Source organism: Zootoca vivipara, chromosome 1 (genome assembly GCF_965207765.1).
Source record: "Zootoca vivipara chromosome 1, rZooViv2.hap1.1, whole genome shotgun sequence".
Taxonomy (NCBI): Eukaryota; Metazoa; Chordata; class Lepidosauria; order Squamata; family Lacertidae; genus Zootoca; species Zootoca vivipara.
The window spans coordinates 85,883,273-85,900,915 of NC_142582.1; the positions used below are offsets into that span (position 1 = coordinate 85,883,273).

At 43.2% G+C, this 17,643-nt stretch overlaps 1 protein-coding gene across 3 annotated transcripts in view; it reads right to left on the reverse strand.

Moving 5' to 3' along the window:
* Positions 1-17,643, reverse strand: part of LRP4 (LDL receptor related protein 4) — a 99,908-nt gene that overhangs the window by 50,418 nt on the left and 31,847 nt on the right. For all 3 annotated transcript variants that reach the window (XM_035115078.3, XM_035115069.3, XM_035115085.3), the window contains exon 2: positions 196-354. In XM_035115078.3, coding sequence (XP_034970969.3) covers positions 196-354 — 159 coding nt within the window. The remainder of the gene's footprint in view (positions 1-195; positions 355-17,643) is intronic.

The window sequence follows — 17,643 nt, forward strand, 5'->3', positions numbered from 1 at the left end:
ATGCCACTGACTCTGCTGGACTGGAAGAAACTCTTAGGGCAGATACTTGTCGCAGGCCTTAGCCACGGTGGTGGCAAAAAGCGACCTGTGACTTTTCACAGCATCCAGGCAGACAGCAATCTTCTTTCGCTTCAATCCCTCCCCCCTCTCTCCCTCTCTCCCTCCCTCCCTCTTAAGAATGGACTGTTCTCTTACTGCAGCCGTCTTCATCACTGTGGTCCCCGCAGTCATTGTCACCGTCGCACTGCCACTGAGCAGGGATGCAAGTGCATTCGCCAAAAGCACTAACAGCACAGGTGAAGTGGTTTCGTCCACAAGCGCACTCTGAGGCGCTGCTGCTGCTGCTGCATGCACCTGCAGGGAGAAAATAATTGACATGCTTTAGAGGTAAGAAAAATCAAGGGACACCTAACATCACGTTAATTCACATGAATGCAGTGCAAAATGACATTGGGAATATTCCTATGAGCCACACACACTCCCGGCATACCACTGTGTGTTAAGATTCCTGAGATGCAACTGACTGGAAGCAACGTCTGAAGAGCAATCATTCAGGGGGGAAATCTAAGGGGTGGTTCTATGGCCAAATATCTGGAGCAGCTTACAGCAATGTCCTATTTACAACACCTCCATCTCCCCATCACCATACATGCATGGATCCCATATTTGGGCAATTCCCAGAGTCCTTGGCCTAAATAATAAAAATGAGGGCCTAAATAAAGTAGGGAAGCCTGCAGGTTTTTATTGGCTTTCTAACTGTTTACTCTTATCCCTTGATAAGCTGAAGGATATTCCACAAAATATCCTTCAGGGGATAAGCTGAAGGATATTCCACAAAACCAGTGCACACATGCCATCATTTCTGCTTCATAAAAAAAGGCAGCCGCTCCTCAGCCAGCATTGTCATGTGTTAATTTCCATTTTTTCCTTCACAATCTCACAGCTGAAATGCTCACAGACTTATAGTGATATTATAATGATACTGTACCTGAAATAGGAGATATGTTCAAGGTACGTGGCCATATCAAGAATAGAAACAAGGAAGTAGCTACAAACAGACTGAGTGAAGTCAAACTCTTTGCAAGTAAGTTCTGCCTCTAAAAATAGGGCACGTGTGATAGCTCACTCATGTGTTTCAGAAACCCAGAACAGGATCCATGTCTCTGAATATGACCCTCTCAGCATCTCATGTTCCATCCCTGGTCAACTAAGGAGATTCGGAAATGAGCAGGAAGTCAGGACACCTGCCTATTAGGCAAGCAAAGCAGTGCTTAAGGGGATAAAATATATGCTTTCGTAATCTAGTCAAAATGTTTCTGGTGCTGTTTGGGCTGATGCAGACCTCAAATCCAGTAACAGCTATGGTATCTCTTCTAAGTACAAAGTATTTTTCTAGAATCTTTCATGTTGGCAGAGGGAAAAGCAATTTACCCAACGGTTGTCCAAAAATTGCATCACCTTCCCTGGAGGCAAGGAAGAAGATATTTCACCCCTTACTCCGAAGAAGGGGGTCTGCTTCCCACAACCTTTCATTAATTCTTTATTGATGCTATCAATCAGCCATCATTACAGCAAGATAATATTCCTGGCTCTTCGTTAGCATGCCATTGCTCTACATTTTTGGAGAACTGTTTCATTAGGAAGCTTAACAATTGAGGAAGACTGTACTTTCACACATAGGCTGGTTAGCAGGACAATCTTCTTTGATATGAAGGGATAGTCTTTCCATAAATGAACTTCAGAGGCAAATGGCTACTATTCCTTCGCTTGTCACTTGAAGCAGTGATTTTTATCCTCAAGTAGCAGTTTCCCACTGAAGAAAAGTACAGTTAATCCAGTCTTAATAGAGGGATTTGCTGACCCATTGTTTTAACAGAGAACTTTTCTGTCAGAAACTGGGAATGCCACACTGCACTCATATGTTCTGATGACAGAAGAAACATCACTCACTGATATAGTCCACAAAGATCTGTTAACGCAGCATAAAGAAGCAGAACTAATTTCAACCAGGGGCCCAACACCTGACCAGAATCCCACCTACAGTGGTACCTCTACTTACGAATTTAATGCGTTCCGAATGCACAATCGTAAGTCGAAAAAAAATTGTAAGTAGAATCCCATAGGAATGCATTGGGAGAAAAAATTCGTAAGTCGAAGCAACCCTATCTAAAAATTTGTAAGTAGAAAAAAATTCCATCTAAACCGCATCCAAGATGGCGGGTGGAGTTCCATTTGTAAGTAGAAACATTTGTAAGTAGAGTTATTTGTAAGTAGAGGTGCCACTACTTATAAGTATGGCTACGTAATGTGGCGTTGTAGGTCACCCATTTTACAGGTGTCAAGGTCCACTGGCTCAGTATCATGCTCCGTGGGCACCTTTCAAAGATGGCACAGTCCAAACAGTATTACAGTATCGCTATCATAAGATATTCGTTGGCTGGTTGGTTGCATTTCTATCCCACCTTTCCTCCAAGTTGCTCACGGTGGCATACATGGCTTTCTGTATTATTCACACAACAGCTCTGAGACAGGTCAGGCTGAGAGTTGATGACAGGCCCAAGTGAGCTTCATGGCTGAGTGCGGATTTAAACCCTGGTCTGCCATTCACAGGACACCCAAGGAGATGTTGAGTTTAAAGTTTATGTGTGTGTTGTGACACATAAATGTTTACTCCACCATTTCTGAAACATAAGGTAATAATGAAGATTTTAATGCTAGTTTAGCTCCCCAGTCTGGAGCTGGAAGCATTCAAACTTCCACCTCTCCTTGTACAATCAACACATTCATGCAATGCTATACGAATACATGAGGCGTAACACACTCGTGGAAATATTTTCCTGCTTGCACGAAGGACCAGCTATAGCTATTCCCTCACCTTCACTAAACCTCATGGAGACAATGATGCAGAAACTTTTGACATTCAGAACTTTCCCTTTTTATTCTTTAAAAGCTTACGGGAACATGTCGAGCAAATTCAGCAGGTCTGATTTATACAGACAAGGAAAAGAAATTCAACAAGTCTATACAGGTCAGATAAGGTTTATGGTTTGGGTAAGCATAAATGGCAGCAATCACACATACTATAAAGATTAACAGGAACCCGAGGAAAGTACTTTTCCATGATAAAGGAATGGAGCACGGAAAGCAATAAATCTCAAGTGTAGCAAAACTGAAGAGTGAGAAAAAGAGTGCTTGTAAACATTTGCCTTGAAAGCCAATGACTGGAGGTAACTTTTCCAGTACCCACTGAAAGCTGCTGCCAAGTCTAAGGAAGTCAGGGCTAGCCAATAAAAATGCAATTTATTCTAGTAAAGCAGCAGCAATGGTCTGAAAGGCATATGCAAGCACACTATCATGTAGAAGTGAAAGAATCAGCTACTCTGAAAGAATAATAACTGCCCCACCCTCACTTTAAAAAGACTTTAAGCGGCTGCACCTTCGATTAAAAAGCCAGACTGAGTTCCCATGTCTACCCTATGTTAATTAAGTGTGACAATAGGTTGAGCAGCTTCCCTTTAAATATCTCGTAAGTCACCACATCTTTAGAAATGAAAATGCTGCAATATCTCTAAGGGCTCAGAGCATATTGGGGAAAGCTTTGCAGGATGATAATTTAGATAATGGTCCACTATTCAGAAAAATAATTATAATTGGCTCGGATATGAACACAAAAGTAAAAAGCTGGCTGAAGAACCATAAACAAAGGGTAATGAGAAACGGCAACATACCAAGCTGCAGGAGGGATGGAGCTCTTAGAAACTACAGGGATCGCTGTTAGATCTATTGTTTTAAAACACCTTCATTAGTGACTTGGAAAAGGGGGACTTATCCACAGAGGTGCTTTCAGAAAACACCAAAGCAGGAAAAGCAGCAAATGCCCATGAGAGCGCAAAACAAAAACATCAGATAAGAGGCAGAAAATTCAGTGTCATATAATTCACATCCAGTAGGAAGCAATAAATATCTGAAGAGAGAAAAACTGAAATACTAATGCTACTATAGCAAGTTTGCTGATATGCCGGTAAATCATTGTTACAAGTAAAGATTTTAAAATATACGAATCCTGCAATCTTAGAGAGGTTGTTTTGGCCAGATCCTAACCTGCTTACTAAGTAAGTCACCATGAGTTCAATGGAACTGACTCCCACATAAATGTGCCTAGGAGTGCATCATCATTTGACATTAATTCCAATGTAATGTCAGCAAGCAAAGTTAAATTCAAGCCATATTTATTTTATTTTATTTTATTTTATTTTATTTTATTTAAGGCTACATAACAAGTAAATCTGGGGGCGGGGAGGCTACATATATAGGAAATCTGATATATTAAACAATATTTAACTAATAGATAGGCATTTACTCCAGAATATGCTGCTGACACCTGGAACTGACAGGGCCAGCAATGGAAATTCCAGTCATCTCATCTCATCCTTCTCATCTCATCCTGCTGTGATCTCATCTCATCCTGCTGTGATCTCCTCTGCCTTCCACAAATCTTAGGGTGCTGTCACTTCCTCCTCTCCAACACCCATCCAAGAATTACCTCTTTCTTTCTATATTTGCTTCTAAAACCCTAATTCATGTTCCAGTCACATCTTACGTAGACTACTGCAACCTCCCTCCTTACCAGCCTTTGCTCTCATCATCTCTGCACTTTTCAGGCAAATCAGAATGCTGCTTAGGCTAAAATATTGCCCATTGCTGCAATCCAAACTTTGTCTTTCAGCTTCTGCACTTTCTACCTGACATTTCCTGCATCAACTTTTGTTTGCATTGCTACTGGCATAAAATGTTTAATACCTCTTAATCTAATAAGCACGACATCAGGCATTATTGACCGATAATGCACTTACTAATACTGTACCATTCATTCAGAGTTTAATTTAGAATCTGTAGTACAATTGGCATTTTATGATAATAATAATAATAATAATAATAATAATAATAATAATAATAATAAAATAATAATAATAATTTATTATTTATACTCTGGGCGGCTTACAACAGAATATTAAAATAAGTTGTTTTTCTCTTTGACATCTGGTGGGAGGGCGTTCCACAGGGCGGGTGCCACTACCGAGAAGGCCCTCTGCCTGGTTCCCTGTAACTTGGCTTCTCGCAACGAGGGAACCGCCAGAAAGCCCTCACACTGGACCTCAGTGTCCGGGCAGAATGATGGGGGTGGAGACGCTCCTTCAGGTATACTGGACCGAGGCCGTTTAGGGCTTTAAAGGTCAGCACCAACAGTTTGAATTTGAATGCATTGGATGTGCATGGATTTGAAAGGAAAGTTTAAAAACATGGTTAATATACAATTCTTCTCTGTATCTCATGCCTGGAGAGAAACTTAGAAAGATGCACATCAAATAGCAAAAGCTCCTCCCCTAAATGTATATTATTACATGTCAAGGCTTTCTAATACACAGGTTATGCATAAATCTGGATTTTCAAGATATGGCGGTAACTACAGCATGGCTCTTAAAAGTCAACCCAACTTGCTGGGAGAGAGAAATTTTCTCCCATTCTGGCAGCCACCATTTTCAGGCAAATTTATGCAAATTATCTACAGCCATTAAGCTTCCAGTGCATTGCAAATTGCTGCTCAGTCTCTTCATTTTCTCAGTTCTTACATTTTGATGGTGCTTGATCTCTCTCTGTTCCCTGCTGTGATATTTTGGTACTGACTTCCAAAGGCACTGGCTACAGTCCAACCTCTTAAGACAGATCTCATCACTACATATCTGTCCTAACTCACAGAGGTCAGATTCTTCTGCTTAATTTGTTGTAGATAGGATACAGAACTCCAGGCGGTGAGGACACTGAACTTCCTGTTTGCCAAATGAATTTCCTACCATTAGACATGTTTTAAATATTCATGTCAAATGCTATCACATTGCAAACTATCCAATAACTAACTCTTCAAGGAGAATAAAACCGAAAAAACACACTTAATCTTTAGGTGGTATTTCATATTCAAATTGCAAACACTAGTCAGGAATGATTTTCTAACACCCACCCCTCTCAGTAATGTGTTAACTCCATGCATCTAAGGTTCAGAACCAACATAATCACCAATATGTTATATGGCTTTGACATCAGGATGTTATCAGGTAAAGGTAAAGGGTAAAGGGACCCCTGACCATTAGGTCCAGTCATAGACGACTCTGGGGTTGCGGCATTCATCTCGCTTTATTGGCCAAGGGAGCCAGCGTACAGCTTCCAAGTCATGTGGCCAGCATGACAAAGCCGCTTCTGGTGAACCAGAGCAGCGCACAGAAATGCCATTTACCTTCCCGTCGGAGCGGTACCTATTTATCTACTTGCACTTTGACGTGCTTTCGAACTGCTAGGTTGGCAGGAGCAGGGACCGAACAATGGGAACTCACACCGTCGTGGGGATTTGAACCGCCAACCTTCTGATCAGCAAGCCCTAAGGTCTGTGGTTTAACCCACAGCGCCACCCGTGTCCCTTATATATCAGGTATATCACATAAAGAACTTCCAGTCAAACTGGAAACCACTAATAAATTTTCTTCGGCATATTTTAGTCAAGTTGAGCTGTCTTACTCCACCACTGTGTCAGCTGCAAAATGTGACAGAATAAGGGGAACATAATCAGCAAACACTGCATATCATCTATCATATCATGTAAATTATATGAAAATTATATGAAAGGTGCACAGAAACAGAATTATAGAGTTGAATGGAACCACAAGGGTCATCTAGTCCAACCCACTGTAATGCTGGAAACATGAGGCTCGACTCCACAACCCTGAGGTCACGATAATCATGCTCTATTGTCTGAGCTATCCCAGGCCATGCAAGCTAAAAGGCAGAATGTACTTCTGGCTATTATGTCATGATATGTATTAAAACCTTCAGAGCCAAACAAATCTCTTTGATGTTGAATGCTTCAACAAATTTGCACACCTTCTATAAGAAAATAAATTTTTCTGTCCACACATCTAGGAAGCCATTTCCCTTATTCTTTTCCACCTGTTTAGGAGTAGAAAAGAAATTTTCTTTTGCTGAGGAACATTAATCATAATTTTTTTCCATAATACAAATGTTGTTTGAATTACCATTCCCATTACAATCATTAATAAAGCATTATCACCATTATGAAGGGGAATACATAATTCTCCAGCCTATTAATCTTGTTTCAAGAGAACAGGATCACAACAGCCTGACCTGAAGAGGCCTAGCAAGGTTGCCATACCAGGCACACTTGGCTGGGAGTAAGCCACACGGAACATGACAGGACTCCCAAACAAATCTGCCTGGGATTGTGCTGTGATACCCCATTCCCTAACACTAAATTGCATCTCACTCTAGACCAGGGGTAGGCAACCTAAGTCCCATGGGCCACAAGCGGCCCATGGCAGTCGTTTAACTGCCCCTGAACAGAGCCGCCTGCTCGGCGAGCCCCCGCCCACTGAGCTAAACCGGCGCGGAGCGGGAACTTCCAACCGCAGTGCCGGAAATCGCGTCTGCGCATGCTCAGACGCTGGAAATCGCACCTGTGCAGATGCAGATGCTGGGAATCATATCTGTGCAGACGCAGACGTCAGTAATTGCCGCCGCGCAAGCTCACACAAGCACATGATCCAGCCCATGGAGGGCTCTCTGTTGGAGTGAACCGGCCCAGGTGAGGTAAACCTTGCCGACCCCTGCTCTAGACCCTTCCAACACCCGGAGCCAAACTGAAGGATACAATGCATGAACAACACCAGCAGCAAAGCTGATGTGGGATCTTTTCAGATTCAGAGTCTGTAGTGTAAAGACTGGAATAAAATGATGCTACTGGCAAATTTAAAAGGGGGCAACATAATAATCTCAGTAAAATTCCAGCCATAAAAACAGATCTAAAAATTTGCATTAGAATCCAGGGCAAATAAAAACCACTGAAAAGACATCAGAGTTGGTGCCCAGCAAACCTCCCTAAGGAAAGTATTCCACAACCAGGGGGCAACAACAGAGAAGGCCGTTTCCTTGGCCACTCCCACCTTACTTCAAAAGTCAGGGGACTTGGAAGAATGGCCTCGGAAGGTGGTTTCACACGCTAGCAAGGTTATGCTTAAAATTCTACAAGGCAGGCTTAGGCAGTACGTGGACCGAGAACTCCCAGAAGTGCAAGCTGGATTTCGAAGGGGCAGAGGAACCAGAGACCAAATAGCAAACATGCGCTGGATTATGGAGAAAACTAGAGAGTTCCAGAAAAACGTCTACTTCTGCTTCATTGACTATGCAAAAGCCTTTGACTGTGTCGACCACAGCAAACTATGGCAAGTTCTTAAAGAAATGGGAGTGCCTGATCACCTCATCTGTCTCCTGAGAAATCTCTATGTGGGACAAGAAGCTACAGTTAGAACTGGATATGGAACAACTGATTGGTTCAAAATTGGGAAAGGAGTACGACAAGGTTGTATATTGTCTCCCTGCTTATTTAACTTATATGCAGAATTCATCATGCGAAAGGCTGGACTAGATGAATCCCAAGCCGGAATTAAGATTGCCGGAAGAAATATCAACAACCTCAGATATGCAGATGACACAACCTTGATGGCAGAAAGCGAGGAGGAATTAAAGAACCTTTTAATGAGGGTGAAAGAGGAGAGCGCAAAATATGGTCTGAAGCTCAACATCAAAAAAACCAAGATCATGGCCACTGGTCCCATCACCTCCTGGCAAATAGAAGGGGAAGAAATGGAGGCAGTGAGAGATTTTACTTTCTTGGGCTCCTTGATCACTGCAGATGGTGACAGCAGTCACGAAATTAAAAGACGCCTGCTTCTTGGGAGAAAAGCAATGACAAACCTAGACAGCATCTTAAAAAGCAGAGACATCACCTTGCCAACAAAGGTCCGTATAGTTAAAGCTATGGTTTTCCCAGTAGTGATGTATGGAAGTGAGAGCTGGACCATAAAGAAGGCTGATCGCCGAAGAATTGATGCCTTTGAATTATGGTGCTGGAGGAGACTCTTGAGAGTCCCATGGACTGCAAGAAGATCAAACCTATCCATTCTGAAGGAAATCAGCCCTGAGTGCTCCCTGGAAGGACAGATTGTGAAGCTGAGGCTCCAATACTTTGGCCACCTCATGAGAAGAGAAGACTCCCTGGAAAAGACCCTGATGTTGCGAAAGATGGAGGGCACAAGGAGAAGGGGACGACAGAGGATGAGATGGTTGGACAGTGTTCTCGAAGCTACGAACATGAGTTTGACCAAACTGCGGGAGGCAGTGCAAGACAGGAGTGCCTGGCGTGCTATGGTCCATGGGGTCACGAAGAGTCGGACGCGACTAAACGACTAAACAACAACAGGTGGTCTTAGAATGGAGGTCCATGCAGGAGAAAAGAGTCTTTCAGGTAACTGGGACACAAGCCATTTAAGGGAAGGAAGCAAAACGGTAGCCATGGAGATTATATGGGGGTGGAATGTAAAGACAAGGAAAAGAGCAGAGTCAGTACAGTACTCCATTTAATCATTTGGGTAAAAATAAAAGCTGTCTTTCGTTCCAATGCACTGGCCAATAGGTATACATGCACTGCGAAGACTGACAAGTACCTGGGCACATTAGACTACATACCAACTTACTGTACAATGCCTTGTAACACGTTCCCCAACTGCCTGTGTGCCTTTGGCAACACAGCGCAATATTTCTCGCTAGGGGCCTGGAGAAAACTCATTTTTCTGTGTTGCAGGAAAGTACCCATTTCACCAGCAGAGCTGCAATTGCCAGAGGATAAGAAAACAAGAGCTCAGGTTCAGTATAACATTTTTGAGGATTCTGCAAGAGAACCCTATTCATTACTGTGGCATGACACAAGCAAAACTTGAACCAGAACTTTTATACTAAAGGGTCAGCAAAGGGGTTATTTTGGAATAAGAATGTCAACACTTCAACGTTGTAGCATCTGTGCAAAGTGGCTACTCTGCTGCTACTCTCTATTCCACCAGAATCTGGGAAGGCAAGCCGCACTGACCTAGCCTTGCAGGAAGAGTTCTCCAGTGAAGGAGAGGGTAGCCATTTGTGGCAAGAATTGAGACAGAACCTTCTACTCTGCAATCCCACAGGCAGAGGAACTTCAAAAGCTGAACCACAAGATAAATGCAGCTATCTTGGGAAAAAGAATTACTCTATAAAAGTTTTTTTTAAAAAAAAACCATATACAAACATACACAGTATTATGTTTCCCTTAGAGAATGAGCAAAATAGGGAGAATTATTAACTGCCCAGACTGAGCTGACTATGGCAGAACTAGGCCAGGCTCATCAAATAAGGGCCACCACACGACCACAATGTCATCACAGATCCCCCACTGCTAACCAGAAAACTGGAAGAAATTAAGACTTGAAAGTAAAAGGAATCCTGGCCATTTTTTTTTTGTGGGGGAGCAGGGGTAAACCACAATGATAAATACTTTTTATGGGTTCATATGGGGCTAGATGTTTCCAGCAGTGCTGCCAGAAAGAAAAGCAAGATGCACCGTGGTGGAAGTTACTGCACAGCTGCCATCCAAGCAGCGAAGATCAGGCCTGTTCAGCCCACCCACATCTCACCTGCTTTTCTACAGAGCTTGTGAATAGTCATGCTTCAGTTCTCACTGCCTCCTGGCTCCAGCCTCCCTTACAGAAAGTCTTCCTCAGTACAGAGAACAAGCTTGCCCTGCCCCTCACCAAGATCCAGTCCTTGACTCTACGGATGAGGAGAGGGTTGGGGGACCCCTGGCCATTGGACCTAATTAGGCCCACCAGGCCTACCCGTTTGGCCTGCCAAGGCCATTTTAGCCAAGCCACATCCACTAATCCTAACATGGTACATGACATCATGTGGGGCAGGTAAACAAGTGGCTGGACCAAATAGGTTTGCATGCACCATCATTCAAAAGCTTTTCTCCCTCTCTCATAACACTTGAGGAAATCCCATGAAGCTGAGTGTTGGAAGATTCAGGACAGGCAAAAGGAAGTACTTCTTCACAAAGTGCATAGCTAGACTTTGAAATTTGCTCCCCTGAGAAGTAGTAATAGCCACCAACTTAGAAGAGCTTTAAAAGAGGATTAGACAAATATATAGAGGATAAAACTATAAATGGCTACCAGCCACAATTATAGTTTTCCACCTCCAATGTTGGAGGCAGCATGCCTCTGCCATTTGTTGAGAGTCACAAGTGGGGAGAGGACTATTGTTCTTCAGTTTTGTTTGCAGGCTTCCCACAAACATCTGGTTGGCCCCTGTGAGAACAGGATGCCTTTGGCCTGAATTAGCAGGGCTTTTCAGCCGATTGTCCGCTGGGAAGTTCTCTAATCCATTATGATCCTCACTTCAACATTAATTCAACTGCTGTATCATGGTTTCATCCCTGAGCTTGTGAGAGAATGGCTTCAGTTGTTATAGAAGACTCAGCATGAGAGAAAAGCTACAGAGCAAAGAGAAAAGAAACCACCTCAACATTTACAAACCTCAGTCAGATACTACCAGGGTTTTAGATCCTGCTTCAGAAGCACTGCAACACCGACTTTTGAGTGCTGCACATATAAGCCAAAGCCATTGTTATTCTTCACCTCTGAAGTTCAAACTCATCTGACATGCTTGTGGACCCACCTGGACTGTGGGACAGAGCAGGAAACTGAAATGAGGCATTTCCAAGCTTAATTCAGAAGATCATTTTTCTTCCTCTCCCCACCCTTCCCTATTTACTCTGCGACTAAACACATCATTAGGCAAACCCTAATGGAAACCAATTCAGTGTCACACTTGTGTGCCAGGATTTCCACACTTAACTCAGGAAATTAAAATAAAACCTCCTGCTCCACTTCAGCAATCAAAGTATGGCCTGTCTTTCCTGTCTTGACCTCTGACCTGAATGAAGTGTGATTACATCCTGTGATACGGGAAAACAAAGGCCAGTTAGGCTCTAGAGATGTTGATGCAGGTCCCAATCTCTTGTAGTAGTGTTTAGATAACTGAAAGGCTTACATTAAAAAGGAAAGGCCAGCTCCAAAGCAATTGTTGACACTGGAATTAGATTGCTTCTCCATGAAGAGGCTGCCCGTCTGACTGGCACAGTTCCAAAACTTAAATGCTACTGTTACTTAGAGTCCTGAATTAGTTTTGGATTTGGGGAGTTTGTGTTGATCCAGAGCCAAAGGAAACATGAAAACTGGAGGAAAATTTGTTAAATGTTGACAGAGCCACAGGAGGGGAACTTCAGCAAAGCTACCAAGAAATACCGGGAGATAAAATTAAAAAAAGACACACAAAACAAAACAATACAAAAGGGGAACTGAAGAAGAGGAAAGTTCCAGCCACATGATAGCATACCAGTTCCTCCTGCAGAACTTGGGACATAACCAGTTATTTTTATTCAGTACCCATTACTGCACTTCCAGGAAAACAGTAAAGCAAGTGTGCTTCTAACCTCTCTAGGCATATTTCACAGTTCAGAATCTAGCATACAAGCTACTATTCTGCTGAGGCAGCCACCACAGAATTTGCAACTCAGTGCAAAATTCACCCTTAAATAACAACAACAACCCACATTCACACACAAACAATGTTTGTGTAATTCCACTAAATAAGCACAATTCATACAGGACACAGAATTCAGCTCTCCCTGACACCAACTTTGGGTCACCTTGGTGCAAAATCTTTAAAATGGTTTAAGCTGCCACATTTCTGGTATCTATGATCCTTGCACACCTGCTCAACAGCAACTTCAGCAGGAAACAAATGACCCAAATGAAACATATGGTTTGACAGGAGGTCCTCTTATAGTGATTTTTCTGTATTTCAGTGCTTCACAGTTTTAGCCCTGATCTTATTGCAAGGTAATGTTGCAGTAGGCAAATTCGGAAACTAAGGCCAAAGTGGCAATCAGCTGGTGGGCAAAATGAGCAAACTATCTGGTGTTTTTGTGTGTGCGAGAGAGAGAGAGAGAGAGAGAGAGAGAGAGAGAGAGAGAGAGAGAGAGAGAGAGAGAGAATATGAACAGGAGTAGAAAGAGCACAGTGCAGCACACACATAGAGGAAAAAGCTGGGTAGCAAGAATGTCAACTTTCCTCTTTCAACAAATAGTCCCTAAGTGTAAGTGAATATTTCTGTCCTCGTCTATATCTGAATTGCATCTGAAATTGTTTATTATATACTGTACACAATAGTTTAAACTGTTTTTATATATGTATTTGTTGCATATGTTTTTGTTGTACTATGAAAGCACTTCAAGATGGTTCATAGATTGAGAGATTCATGACAGAACAACATCTGTCGGATTCTACTGAAGGTTTTTAGAAAAAATATATCTTATACAAACACAGCGGTGCTTTTGTTTGTGCATTTCAAGTTTCATGCAATACTTAATATTTATATACCGCTTTTCCTAAGAGCACAAAACTTGTCACTTCATTGTAATCCTTTCTGGAAGCCAGCAGAACCAATATTAGTATCGTCATAGTAAAGAGAAAGCTAGCAGACACTAAGAACTACCAGGTACTTCCAGCTCAAAATTCGTGTTATCAAATTTGCGTGATAGGTGAGCGGAGCTCTATAGCATCAAATGGCTTTAATAATTAGGAGGGGCTTTCAGTGGGCGATACCCTCCTGTTCCAAGTTTTACTCAAGGTGGAATAGCCATCGGTTTCAGATAGATGCTATTTATTTGGGCGGCCACCCAGTTGGGAGTAATTGGCAACACTGCTGTTTCTATCTGAGACAGGCAATATAACCCACCTCAGAAGCTCGCATCTGTCCCGACAGTTCCCCATCCTCCCCAAATGTGTACTGGACACTGAACAAACCCATTGAGAATGTTCCCAAAGGCCCACAAAGGACCTTTGTTCTCCTCCCAATTGTGTCCTGCTCTTTTCACCTCCCTACGGAAACATTTCCAAACCAGTGGGCACACACGTGTGTGTGTTGGGGGGTGTCCTTGCAGGGACTGAGGGAGTGTAGAATGACTGGATAACTTTCCTGAGAGTGTTTCTACAGTCCTATCTGTTAGCACACCCTCCCTGCCGCCCACATTCCTATTTGGAAAGCTGGACTATATGGAGTAGGGGAGAGGGAGAGAAAAGGGCAGGGGACCGCCTGCCCCTGCTTCTACTTTGCAGCACACTGCTCCCTTTCACGAGGCTCCAGTAGCTTGTGTGAAACGATCAGCTGCACTCCTCGGCAGTGCAAACTAACTAAAGAACAACACGTTAAACAAGTGACAGAAGGAGCAGAGGGCATGGATCAGGCAGTCTCCAGACACAGCGGCAGTTCACTAACAAGCTGCTCAGACAGAGCACCAAGACAAATAAGACAAACAGGAAAGACATGGACAAGCAAGCTCCCCATCTTTATTCTAGCTGTCGGTCATTTTTCTTATTCGAGTGAGAGTAGAACAATGAGGATTTGTCAAGCGTGACCATATACGTTCCCAAGGGTCTAAAAATGCCCAAAAGCAAAGGACACAAATGCTTTACTTGGGAAGTGAAATTTGACAATCCAGGCACTTCTCCAAAGTTGGCAACTAACTGTGCCAACCAGCCCTTCTGCCACCCCCTCCCCCTTTTAAATTTTCATTTGATAAAAGGAGGTTTGGTGCTATTCTATAGGGGAAGTCTAGACGTACAGCTATTCTCATCCAGTAGCCCAAATGCTTTACTTGGGAAGGGAAATTTGACAATCCAGGCACTTCTCCAAAGCTGGCAACTAACTGTGCCAACCAGCCCTTCTGCCCCCCCCCTTTAAATTTTCATTTGATAAAATGAGGTTTGCTGCCATTCTATAGGTTAAGTCTAGACATACAGCTATTCTCATCCAGTAGCCCATATACAACAAAAACCATCAGCTTTCCCTGCTGCCATCAAGGAAGCATTTGAGGTCCTAGCAGTGCTATTTTTCTAGAAAAAGAGGTGCCACAACTCACCATGAACACCTCCATCGTTCTCTTAGTAGAATGGTAATGACATCCACCTGAGAGGTGACAGAACTGACTTCTGGTGAGTTCTGGCTGAAAAAGAGTTCTGGGTCCTAGATATCTGTGCTGATTCCTAGTAACTTTTCCTTAGTTCCTCAGACCAAGTTTCATCAATGTTAGCAACCATTCCGCTCCTGGCCATTAAGATGCTTCTAGTCGCATTTGAAAGCAGTGTGTGATGGTAGATCATCTTCTCCAGTGGCTTGTCCCCCAGCACCCAATATTCAGGTGTATACTGCTTTTATACCATTCATCTACTTATCCTCCATGTTTTTACATGGATCTGCACAATGTGGGAGCATAGTGAAGAAAATAGGCTTAGCTACAGGAATATGTCCCAATTCTATAGAACAGTCACCAAGGGAAATGATTTGACAGAAATTGCTGGCCTGCAAGTCGTCTGGCAGAGACCACATTCCAGGGACTAGCTGTCTCAGTTTTTGTTTCTAGGTATTTGGCCACTGAGGTTTTATCCACAAATTATCCTAATAACGAATATATTTTTGCTCTTGAATAAAAGCTGTCAGCCTGTAAGGGGTTAAAACCTGGTTATCACGTACTAGTACCGTGTTTCTCATATTATAAGACATGTCTTATATTTATTTTTTCCTCAAAAAAAACCACTATGGCTTATTTTCAAGGGATGTCTTATTTTTTTCCTCCTCCTCCTGCCACGGCTGGCATTGCTGCTGCGCCTATCACTATGTCTTATTTTCGGGGTATGGCTTATATTCCTTGAATGCTTAAAATCCTGCTATGGCTTATTTTATGGGTATGTCTTAAAATATGAGAAACAGGGTAGCCTGACAACTCTTGTGTCTGCAGTGGTCTACAATGGTCTCAGATTTTTCATATAATCAGGTTCCATTGCTGTTAATCAGTGTACTACTATTTGAGTATATAAAAAAAGCCAAACACAACATGAGCTAAATGGACAGAAATCTATTCAGCCCAACTCTATCTGGCCAGCCAAATCTCATGACCAGCTGGATTGCCCCTTCCCTTGCTTGCCCAGCAGGATGCCCAAAAATGGCGTGTGAACATTTCCCTCTGCTCTTGCTGCAGCATTAAAATGAACAATAGTCTCTGCCAGTGTCATTCATCTCCTCCCGTTGCCAGACTGTTTTGTTCTTTCTTGTCCCTTTTCACCTTACAGGGAGGGGCTTTTAGAAGCCCAAGAGACTGGCAACAATAGAAGAAGATGAAGATGAAGATGAAGAGGAGGAGGAGGAGGAGGAGGAGGAGGAGGAGGAATCTTTCATATTTCCAGGGGGGTTGTTATTATTATTATTTATAAGAAGGGAGGTTAAGATTAAAAGACAAGAATGTTGTCATTCCCTTGCACAGCAGATAGAAGGCAGAACCACCACCCCCTCAAAGTTCTCAGGCCCCAGCTGACCCGTTCCATTCCAGAACTGGTTTCTCTGTTTGAAGGAGTGCAGAATTTGCTGGAGAGTGAGGGTCATAGGGGAACAAAACTCTTTTCTTCTTTAGGAAGCGGGGACTACATTATTGCTGAGAGGCAGCTTCCTGGTGGAAATCAACATGGATCCCAGCTCATACTCGGTGCTGTTTTGTGTGCAAGCATGTGGCCTTTCATCCTCTCCCTCTCATTCATTTCCGATCATTGAGAGGGAAGGAGGGCATAAGCACCAAGCCACCAGCAGTTCAACGGCGCCCCGGCCTGACCAAGTGGCTCAAATGAAAAGGCAGTTGCTACAACACAAAACTAAAACAGGGAAGAGAGAGAGAGAGAGAGAGAGAGAGAATCCAACAGGATCTGCAGAAGGAACACATTCAGTCGTGACCCTCTGCAGCCAGCCATTTGAGCAGGAGGAGCCTGTCCCAGTCATCAGTCATCAGCTGGTCCTCCAACTAAAAAGCGTGGCAATACAAAAAAAAAGGAGAGGGTGAATGGGAAAGGAGGACTTGTGATTTCAGCTTTCAGGGGCCTACTTATATATTACAAACGAATTTGTATAGCCAGTCTGCCAGCCTCTCCCCAAGAACTCTCTGGTGCGAGGGGAGATCAAAAGCAGAAAAGTAATGAGAAAAGAGATGTTTTAACTGCTTCCTTGCCTATTATTTCTTCAGGGTGGCCCCTCTCATATGCTGTCAATAAAGAAATGCATAATCAAAAAAGAGGGCAAACCGGTGACACTGATTTGCATGTACTTTGAATATGGAAATTTATATGTATAGATGCATATTCAGAATTTAAATGGGGGAAGCACCTCCCACCCTAAGTGGGGAAGCCTGGGAGCAGGTGACCCAAGTGTTTGCTCAGTCTGCTGCCCAAGTGCTATCCAGGTGCCTGGAACTTCAAGGTCCCTGCTCGCCAGGGTGGATAAAAATCAATGATTTCTTTTATAAATTTTTTTTAAAAAAATTATTTAAATCAGATTTTTAAAATAAAATGCATTTGGGGAAAAAATCTTTGTAAATACCGTGTTTCTCATATTTTAAGGCATCCCCCAAAAATAAGCCATGACAGGATTTCAAACGGTTGGTGAAAAATAAGACATACCCCGAAAATAAGCACTATCGCAAAGCCCCGACCGAGCGAGAGGCGAAGCCGCGGGACCCAGCAGGAGCCTCGGTGTCCCCTGTGCGAAGCCCTGGGAGCCGGCAAGAGCCTCAGAGCGCACGCGCTAACCCCCGGGAGGCGCTGCAAAGCCCTG